This window comes from Neurospora tetraspora (assembly GCF_033439725.1).
Source record: "Neurospora tetraspora strain CBS 560.94 chromosome Unknown B0H65scaffold_7, whole genome shotgun sequence".
Taxonomy (NCBI): domain Eukaryota; kingdom Fungi; phylum Ascomycota; class Sordariomycetes; order Sordariales; family Sordariaceae; genus Neurospora; species Neurospora tetraspora.
The window spans coordinates 811476-821813 of NW_026944389.1; the positions used below are offsets into that span (position 1 = coordinate 811476).

Genomic DNA, 10338 nt, shown 5'->3' on the forward strand with positions numbered 1-10338 from the left:
TCCATTCAGACAGTGGACATTGCCGGTGCTACTTAGTTGGGACTAGCCAGACTCCCAGACCTGCAGGGGAAGCATCCACAGTGGATTGAACCTGTCGTGCTTGCCGGACGATGGCCTCTCTTGTGCTGTTAAAAAGGCTTGCCCACGAACACCCTTCTCTCCCCGAGTCCCTCTCCGAGTCCCCTCCTTCAAATTCTGCCCTGTCTCTTGCTTCCGACACAACAACCTTGACAAGCACACTACCTAGCGTCGCGACCATGGTGACCAGTCCCAAGAGCCCCAAGAGCCCGGTCTCTCAGAGCCCCAATAGCAACCAAGCGTCCAGCCCGCCGGCACCCGTTGTCTCTGGTTCAGGCCCAACACCGCTCGGCGCCGAGGAACAAAACGCAGCTGGCCTTCTCCCGGCCTCGCACTGGACACAGCAGCCAGTAAGTCACGGGTTCGATGCATCTCTCATCCGGAGGATTAACCCATTGGTTCACAGCTCGCAGAAGAGGATCCTGCAGATGACGGCGCCTCTACTATCGGTTCCTTTACTTCGAGCACCGCTTCCTTGAGTTCGAAAATCTTTGAGTACCGCACTATCCATGGAAGAACTTACCACGGTGATGTTGGCAATGCCGAGGCATGGGAGCCCAATGACCAGCGTCACGTTGAGGCCATGGAGATCTTGTAAGTGAACCCTATGGCTTCGCAAGATGGATGGACTTGATCGTTTACTGACGTGATTCATGCATCGGAAAGCCACCACGCCATGCTAGTTCAACTGGATGGCAAGCTCTATCTTTCTCCGCTTGACAAGAAGAAGGTCCATAGAGTGCTCGACATTGCAACAGGCTCTGGCATGTGGGCTATGTAAGTTCTCCCCAGCCTTCTGTTCCTCAAATCCGAGCCGGGTGAAGCGACTGTGTGATCGGTCCCTGCGACAGAGACAGCCAAGACTACAAGCTTGGCATCAAGTCTGTGCAGCCAAAGTTGCGACAACCATCACAAAGAGTCATCATGTTGATCTACAACAACTGAGGGGACTTGCACCTTCAGCAGGCCTGTCTCCACGCAGTCGCAGTGACCTGCTACACAGTTGCGTTCACCGCCTCGATTAGATCTGTGCTAACCAACTCTTTCTCTTCATTGTAGTGATTTTGCCGACGAGTTCCCTAATGCCGAAGTCATTGGCACCGACGTTTCCCCTATCCAGCCGTCCTGGGTCCCTCCAAACGTAAAGTTTGAAATCGACGATTGTAACCAAGAATGGACTTGGGCCGAGAATAGCTTCGATTTTATCCATATGCGTATGCTGATTGGCGTCGTTGACGGCGATTGGTCTGCCCTGTTCCGGAATGCCTTCCGGTGCTGTAAGCCGGGCGGTTACGCGGAGAGTTGTGTTTGTGATATCACTTTTGTGAGTGATGATGGATCGGTGAAGGAAGGTAGCGCTATGGACCAATGGGGCAAGGTTTTTACAGAGGGCGGTAAAAAGCTAGGCAGGACGTTTTCAGTGTATGAAGAGGATTTGCAACGCAAGGGCATGGAAGCGGCCGGATTCGTTGATGTTGAATTCGTGGACATTCAATGTCCCATAGGGGTCTGGCATCCTGAGAAGAAACCGGCGGAAAGGGGGCTTTGGTATAAGATGGCAGTTGAGGCAGACCTTGAGGGTAAGTTTTTGTCGTCAAGATCGGATATTGAAGTTATACTAACCCGTACGACAGGATATATCAACTACATCTTGCAGGTTGTAATGGGCTGGACTCCAGAGGAGACCAAGGCTTTTGCTACACACGTCAAGCAGGAATGGAACAACCCCGAGATTCACGGGTATTTCATGATCCGTGTGGTATACGGCCGCAAGCCGGAGTAAAGTGGAGGGGGGGAAGGGAGTACATCTCGGCGAGTTCCCGACTGGGCTACCAATTGCCATTGGGAATTGAAGACTGCGGGGTTTGGTCCAGGGGAAGTCAGAGCGAGCATCTTTTCCTGTCATGTTGGATTCGGATAGTTCTCGTGAGAACAGTCATGGTTCCGCATAGAAGGCCTACCAGGTACATTCCCATCAGTTTGCTGTATCTTTCATCAACCGCCTAGCTTGGCTGAAGGAGACTGCCCGGCGCCGTTATCTTCCGGGAGATTTAGGTCGCACAACTACGTCGATCCCGGCACTTCATCTCTCTAGCATTGGGCATACTATCCGTTCCACTTCATTCACCTCTTGGGCCTTGGCTGAATTCTTTCAAGACCACACAGAGTCTCAATCCATCCAGCTCTATGCGCTTTTTATATCTCACGCACACGACTTCTTATCCACATAGATGGTGAACCTTGGTGGACTTTATAAGTGTGGTAAGGATCTGGCGCGCATTTAATCCCGACCATAAATGATTACTCTTTTCAGTGACTGACCAGGAGACTTGGATAGACCAGACTTCGTGATCCTTTTTTTCGGGAAATCTACAGTCTTTTATTGGTAGGTCCCGGTTCCGGCACCTATCCTTTTGGCAGGCTTGAGTTGGCGCATTTTCCAGCTGCAAAAAGGTCCAGACTGCACACGCTGCCGGCCCATTATTCAGTTCAGAGGATGCCAGCGACACATCTCCATGAACTGGTCAAGGCGAATTCGAAGAATGAACGTGTGTCCCATCCCATACAGTAAAGACCCCTGAAAGTGCAACCCCCCCAAAGTGCAAATACCCCCTAATGTGCAAACGATTTGGGCAGCCGGAATTGTTTTGCTATATAAAACCTGCAAACTGCAAAGTGCAAACACTCTAGCCTGGATTTGCACTTGCAGGGGTCTTATTTTGGTGGGAACGAATATTTATACTCGGCTACCGGGGCTCCGGCGACCCACTTTTTGGCTTAGCCGGGCGCCTTCCACTGGCTAGAGGGTGGCTTATGGTCTGTGCACCAGAGCCTCCAAGTGCAAATACCCAGAAAGTGCAAAAGATTTCGCCCGCTCGGATTAGTTGCACTTTCAGGGGTCTTTACTGTATCCTGACAGACCCCGAGGTGCTTTTTTTTTTTTTCCCATTCAAATGGGATTTATCCCCAGACTCTTCTGGCCAATTACAGGTCTGCTAGGCACGCGGTGTTGAAGCCATCACCATGTCTTGGCATTCTTGGCACAAGGTGGATACGATACGATCCGTACATGCTTACCGTGCATATAAGCTAGACTTCGTCCCTTTTCCTTTGATCTCTCTCTCTTCTCAATCAATCAAGACATTCACCACCACTTTCGTCGTCTCTCACATTCACACGTGATCACCTCCTCCGTATGGTTCAACACGCAGGTGGTTGACAGAAAAGACCGAACACTCTTGCACCCAGATCACACAGAGCATATTCAGTGCTTCAGTTTTTGTCAATCACCTGACACGTTGAGGCGTCGTCGGCCTGCAGCCCTTCTCAGGATGTGGTTGGCCGTACAGCGTGGGGATAAATCCCATTTGAAAAAAATGCGAATTCGGATGCAAGTGGCCAGTCTTCTCGCTTAGTCTGCAGTGCTGCAGGGGCAGAGAACCCCGGCAGTTGCTGCAGGCGTCTTCTGCAGGGTGGATTCCAATTGGGCCGCCGCCCGGCACTCACTGACGGTGACGTGGTCAGGACTCCAAGCAATGGGAATATTTTTCGCACCATTGAACGGCACCGGAATGCTTACCTTTCACAAGCTTTGTTCGTCGTGGAGTAAATGGACCGGCCTCGAAGGTTCTTGAGGAGTTGGGGGGACAATGCCGAAGTCGGTCACCTCCACACCTGTCACGAACTCGCCAGGGGATGGGACTCAGTCGGGATAAAAACGGCATAGCGAGGAGGAGCTATTTGGGAATGACGATTCCTTCCCGCAGGGTACAGCAGCAGCGATGTTTGGCACCGGATTCCGTAAATCCGGTGTACTGAAATGGAGCAAAACACTACTCACAACCAGAACGGGACAGCCCACCCAACAAAAAGGTTATGGTGAGGACCAGATCTGGTCATGATAGGTTTCAGAGGATTCCAACGAAGGGAGATTCATCAACAAACCCTACCGCTTTTTCTCACTCGATATTCTGCAACCCGCATCAACTGACCAGGAGATTGGTCGAAGCCAGATATACCCGGCGCTATACCTTGTTGAGTGAGTTTGAGTGAAACCGTATCGGGTGAGAAAAAGCGGTAGTCATTCAACCACCAAACAGAGAGGAAGCAGAGCTTCACTCCCCAAGTTAGCTTTGACGATCTGGTGGTCAGTTCACAAGACAGATGGGTTCACGGGGGAAACTTGGCGAACTCTTTTTGGGGCGGAGCAGCCGGAGCTTGAGTGTATTCTGATCGGGAAACTAAGTACACCGGAATCCGGATCTCCGAGACAACCCCGGCCGATCGAGACAAGCCCGGCCGATCTGCTCCTACCGAAAAAAAGTGTGAAAATCACCCAAAATTAGTACAGATAGCTCCCATTGGTCCAACCCACCCTAAAGCCAGGGTCAACAACAACCATCGGTCGTGTCCCGCAAAAATTTGACTCCATTCACAACGGGCAACAGCCAACTGGATGCTATTCAGGCCAACAGTCCCGCCTAGCCATCTTGAAATTGGTAATCATGATCCTAAAAGAGCCTTCTGTAAGTACCACGCTAACGAACACGTGCATTACTTGCGCACCGCACAGTGAATCAAACGGAAAAGACGGTGTGCAGCGTTGTTCCCGGACGATAACCCTCTCACCTGGGGTCTTTAGAGCGCTCCGATGCCCACCTTCAATTTCTGCCTGTCCGTTTCCCTCAGTATCCTTATACGTACTTGTCCTCAAAGTCGCAACCATGGCTTCCAGTAGCGGCCAAACTCCCAAAAGCCCGCAGGCTCAGAGCGCCAAAAGCTCGCAGAGCCCCAACACCTCACAGTCACAGAGCCCCAAAAGCTCGCAGAGCCCCGAGGCAGCATCGCCAGCACCCGCTGCTGCACCCGCTGCTGCCCCCGCACCTCTGCTCAGCGCCGAGGCGGCGACTGCGGCTGGTATTCTTCCTGCATCGCACTGGGCTGATCAGCCGGTAAGTTGAATTGCTTTTTTTGATCCCATCACTGAGAAATCAACTAACCAAAACTTACATATTTTTCGTAGCTTCCCGAGGAACGTCCGGACGATGATGCTGACTCTACGTTTGGATCGGACGTCGGCAGCACCGCTTCCTTGACCAGCAGCATTTTCGAGTACCGCACCCACCATGGCAGAACTTACCACGGCGATATCGGTAATGCCGAGGCCTGGGAGCCCAACGACCAGCATCACGTCGATGCCATGGATGTAGCGTATGTGCGCCGGATTTTCTTATGATGCCCTATAATTTTGCGGCGACACTCGGAATCCAGGACAGTCCGGCAACATTGGTTCAAAGGTCAGGCCAGTTGCAGTTGACTGCCTGTACTTGATCATTGATGTAATTGGCAGACGCTTAACCCTGCTTGGTCGGACTGCCCTGAATTCCGATTTTGACGAGACTAGAGGTATACAGTCAGAATGCAGACACTGACGGCCTTTAAAGCCACCACTGTCACACAGTGTGCCTCGGCGGAAAGCTTTTCATGTCCCCTCTTGATAAGAAGAGGGTCCAGAAGGTAGTGGATATTGGCACAGGCACCGGCCTTTGGGCAATGTAAGTTTTCCCCGCAGCTGCTCTCTTGGGTCCCCTGTTCTTTCTCCGGCGATTCTCAGCCTTATTAATACCATCTTACTTCCACGCAGCGATTTTGCCGATGAATTCCCCAACGCGATCGTTATTGGTACCGACGTCTCCCCCATCCAACCTTCGTGGGTACCTCCCAACGTCAAGTTCGAACTCGACGATTGTAACCAGGAATGGACCTGGGCCGATAATACCTTTGACTTTGTTCACATGCGCATGTTGATGGGCGTGATTGCCGACTGGTACGACATCTTCCGCCAGGCCTATCGGACCTGCAAGCCAGGCGGCTATGTTGAGACCTTCATCGGCTCTCCCCAATTCAAGAGTGACGATGGGTCGGTAAAGCCAGATAGCGCCCTGGGTCAATGGGGCAAAGTCTTTAGTGAGGGCGGCAAAAAGTTCGGAAGAACGTTTGACGGTGTTGAGGAGGATCTGCAAAGGAAGGGGATGGAAGCGGCCGGCTTTGTCGATATCGAGGTCAAGGACATTCTATGTCCGATTGGCACCTGGCACCCGGATAAGGAGGCTGCAGAGCGAGGACTGTGGTGGAAGATGTCGCTTGACATGGATCTGGAGGGATATCTCACCTACATCTGCGCCAACCTGCTGGGCTGGACGGTAGAAGAGACAAAGGTCTACTGCGCCCATGTTAGGAAGGAGTGGGCTGATCGTAGCATCCATGGCTACGTCTGGTTGCGTGTCGCATGGGGCCGGAAGCCAGAGTAAAAAGAGTGGCCGTGCTCGTTAGAAGCACTACTGCTTTGGGAAAATTGATGAAGGTTTTGGTTCCAGATTTTACGATGCTGTCGCGGATGTGGAGACGGAAGTGACACTCCGGGACGGGAGTTGAAGCTTGTGATGCCGTGTTTGGTGCTGCTGCGGTTTGAGGCCAAATTTCACCAGAGGGAGCTAGTAACGGGAAACGAGTTGCTGAAGCCGTTGATGGTGGGCGAGTTTCTGAGGAAGCCGTACGTTGCGAGGGGGGCCGGCGTCGTGGTTGCTTCGAATGTTTTGTTTAACTGTTCTCAAAGCTTGCTTGGAGACAGTGACGTAGTTTGTCGATTCCGGGTTCAAGCCAAGGTGAGAAGGTTCAGTTCTGACTCAGCCAAAGGATGATGATGGCAATGGGCGAAAGCATCATGATGATGATTATGACGATGATGAGTGTCGTGATGAAGAGAAAACTTCAGTATACTCTAAGGTTAGCCTCCGTATACTCCAAGACCTATAAAAACATTAAGGTTAGGGTCCCTGGCAGCCTATGATAGGCTATGGCACTTAATATCTAAAATTCCCACTTTTAGCCGTGAAAATACCTTATTTCAATGTACGAAATAATGATATGTATTTTATGAAATTTTTCATTAGTCTTTACGAGCCGTATACCCCTTTTCTAATTTAGCAGTTTTAAGTAATTTTGTACGTTGCATTACTACCCTGCAATACTACCCTGCTAATCAACCGTGCCAGCTCTATATAGTTAATTAATGTACGTCAATTAATTGGTATTAGTTTTAATGTATATTAATAGTTCGCTATAGATGGCCACTAACTCTCGTCGTTGTTGTTGTAACTTTATCGATACCTAAGCGACTTTTATAAGCGCTACTTCCTTTTTTCGAAAAAGTTAGCACGTACTACTAGACAATCCTATTTATACCCTCCCCCTTAGGGTAATAATCGATGAAATCCGTCGCGATATTGCCAAGTTCTATTGTTGTCGTCGCTTTAGTATAACGATTTTTCGAATTAATAAATATTTAATACGTAACCCTAACTACCCTATATGTCAGAATGCAACACGGGCGCGTATAACCGTAGTACGACGAGTATGTATAAAATGATAAAATAACTAAAGTTAAAGAAGGAAAGAGGGAGAGGTTGAGAGTTAGGCTCGGTTGCGCACCCTTATATAGGGTGTGCCTAGATTCTACCAACTTCTACCGCCTTCTTAATCTAATATTATATATGCAATATATAAGTTGCAATACCAATTAAATAGTTGCAACGAACTAATTAAATAGGCTTATATATTTTAATTCTAATTTAGCCAATTAGAGGTCGTACATCCCTAAGGATATAGGTTTTATAATAGGACGAGTGGGGCCTTAGTACCTATATATAGGGTATCAAGACGTATATTATTATATTACCCCCCCCCCCCCCCCCCCCCCCCCCCGGGTTAAGGCTTAGCCTTAGAGCTGAAAAATGAAAAAAATGAAAAAATTAATTTAAATAGGAATCGAATACTTTTTCTAATTTTATTTCCTTATTATCATTCTCCAACTTAATCCTACTTTCGAACTATTTTTAAACTTATCGTTATTAATATAAGGTTCCTTATTTCTTACTAATTAATTAGTTAATTATTTAAATAGTCCCGGTATTACTACGTTCGCTTTATAGTAATCCCTTAATAACTTTACTACATTATTGAAGTTATTTGCTAACTAGAATCGAGGGTCGGGGTCCTATCTTTTCTATTCTACTTAATACTCTAGCTTCCCTCTTATAATTTTTAATAAAATTATTTTTAAGACTTCCTATTCTTCTTTATTTCTAATTATTTCGCCCGCGGGATTCTCATTACTTTATTTTAGGAGGGGATTATTAAGGTATAGTCGTAAATAATTAATATAATAAATAATTATACTTCTTTAATTTTCTAGGACTTTTAATTCGTAGGAATACCTTTTTATTACTTTAATACAGTATAGTATTCGAATTTACTTTTAATTTAATTTATCATTGGGCCAATCCGTAATTTAGCTTCGTTTAATAATAAAGATTCAATTATTAATACTAAAGTTGGGTTCCCGCCTATATTTATTAGCTTATATAGTTTATTATTATTATACCTTTTTAATATTCTCCCAGGCTACCGCGTAATATTATTTTAGACGATCTATTAATTAGTAAGCTTCTTATCGGTTAATTTCCTTGCGGGCGGGTCGAAAGTAAATTCGGGTTTCTTAATTTAGGATATTAGGTATTATATAGCCTATAATTACTTCTTTTAATGATAGGCTATTAAAATTATTATAGGGAAGATTTATTTAAACCGTATTTAGCGTAGGGATGTATTCGGACTAATCATTTTAATTATAGTTAATATAAAGCTTTAATTATTAATCGATATATTAATAGAAATTCTCTACTCATTTTACGGTTTACGAGTATTTTAAAGTAACTAATTTTTATTTAATATTAAAAAGTAACAATATTTCTTATATTATTTAAGATACGAATTAAGGACTTCGGTCGCTAATAACTTCTACCGGTAAGCTATAGAGGCGGTAGGGGCCGCGATAGTATAAAATAGTTACGTTCTTAATTATAATGGTGTCTTTATAAAAGATATCCTAATTAGCTTTTAAAAACTAATTTATAATTACTATAATTATATTGTATCCGTAACAGTTCTTAAGTATAGATTTGAAGTTTACTATTAGGGAGCTAAACGGCTTATATTCTTTGATTAAAGGGATAGAATACAATAATCCCAATATTTTATCTTTAAATACTTTAGAAACTTTATATATTTAATAATTATTAATATACCAATTTATATTTACAATTATAAATAATTACTAATAATGTTTATAAAGTATCCTCCTTATTTTACTACAACTTAGATAGGTAGCGGTTATTAAATAGTAAATAATTTCGATTAATTTAATACGAAGGTTATTATCCTTAGGGACTATTAACTTTTTATTTTTTAATAATAATCCGTCTTTAAGAGAAAAAGGGGAATTATCCTCTTATATTTTAACGTAATATACTAATAAAAATTCCGTAGTATAGTTAGCTTAGATTGATTAATTTACAATATTATAATCTACGTATAATTCCGCTAATAGCACTACTTCATTCTCCTCCTCCGAATTAACTAAGGGTTCCTAATTTAATAATTTATTACTACCGAAAGTAAAGAATCCGTTATTAGCGAATTTAAATATTCGTAAAGTAAATTAATTTTCCTTCTTATTTTTAATAGTTTTTCAGGTTTTTAATTTACGTAATAAAGTATTTACTACTACGTTTTCTTTTTTTAATCAATATATTATTTTAAATTAATATTCGATAGGATTTTTAATTATTAAACTTACTTACTATTAAATACTCTCTTCTCGCTAAAATAGTTTAATATTTAATAATTTATATAAATAATAAAGAGTTTTATTCCTTTAAACTCCAGTTTCTATTAATTAATACCTTTTATTATTATTAGGAACTCTTTATTATATACCGGGTAATTGAACTCCGCGGAGTTTATAGTTTCAGAGTAGAAGGTAATCGAGTACTATTTTTAATCCTCCTCCTAAAATTAATTTATTACTCCTATGAAGATATTATTATTTATATTTATTTTAATTTGGGTTTCCTTGCTATAGCTGAAATAAATTAATATTAGTATATTTAAAAGATTCTCTTTTAAAGAGGTAGATACCTCTTTATATTTCTTATCCTATTTGAATACTAAGTCCTTCTTTGTAAGATTTATTAGCGGTTTGGCTATACGATTAAAATTGTATATAAATTTCTAATAGAAATTATAGAATTTTAGGAAGGTTTGTACGCTTTTTTTCATGGTAGGGGTTTTTTATTCTTTAATAACTATTATTTTTTCTAGGTTAATTAAAATATTATTAATCCTAATAATAAATTTCAA

At 43.8% G+C, this 10338-nt stretch overlaps 2 protein-coding genes across 2 annotated transcripts; both read left to right on the forward strand.

Moving 5' to 3' along the window:
- Positions 1-257: 257 nt before the first annotated feature.
- On the forward strand, positions 258-1861 carry B0H65DRAFT_432195 (S-adenosyl-L-methionine-dependent methyltransferase; the record flags this gene model as incomplete). The annotated part of the gene is made up of 5 exons (XM_062824986.1): positions 258-428; positions 485-672; positions 745-855; positions 1138-1658; positions 1713-1861. 5 exons carry the CDS (start codon positions 258-260, stop codon positions 1859-1861), a joined length of 1140 nt encoding a protein of 379 aa, XP_062678248.1.
- A 2941-nt stretch (positions 1862-4802) lies between these two features.
- B0H65DRAFT_433806 (S-adenosyl-L-methionine-dependent methyltransferase) lies at positions 4803-6389 on the forward strand (the record flags this gene model as incomplete). The annotated part of the gene is made up of 4 exons (XM_062825094.1): positions 4803-5030; positions 5102-5289; positions 5523-5633; positions 5723-6389. 4 exons carry the CDS (start codon positions 4803-4805, stop codon positions 6387-6389), a joined length of 1194 nt encoding a protein of 397 aa, XP_062678249.1.
- Positions 6390-10338: the final 3949 nt, after the last annotated feature.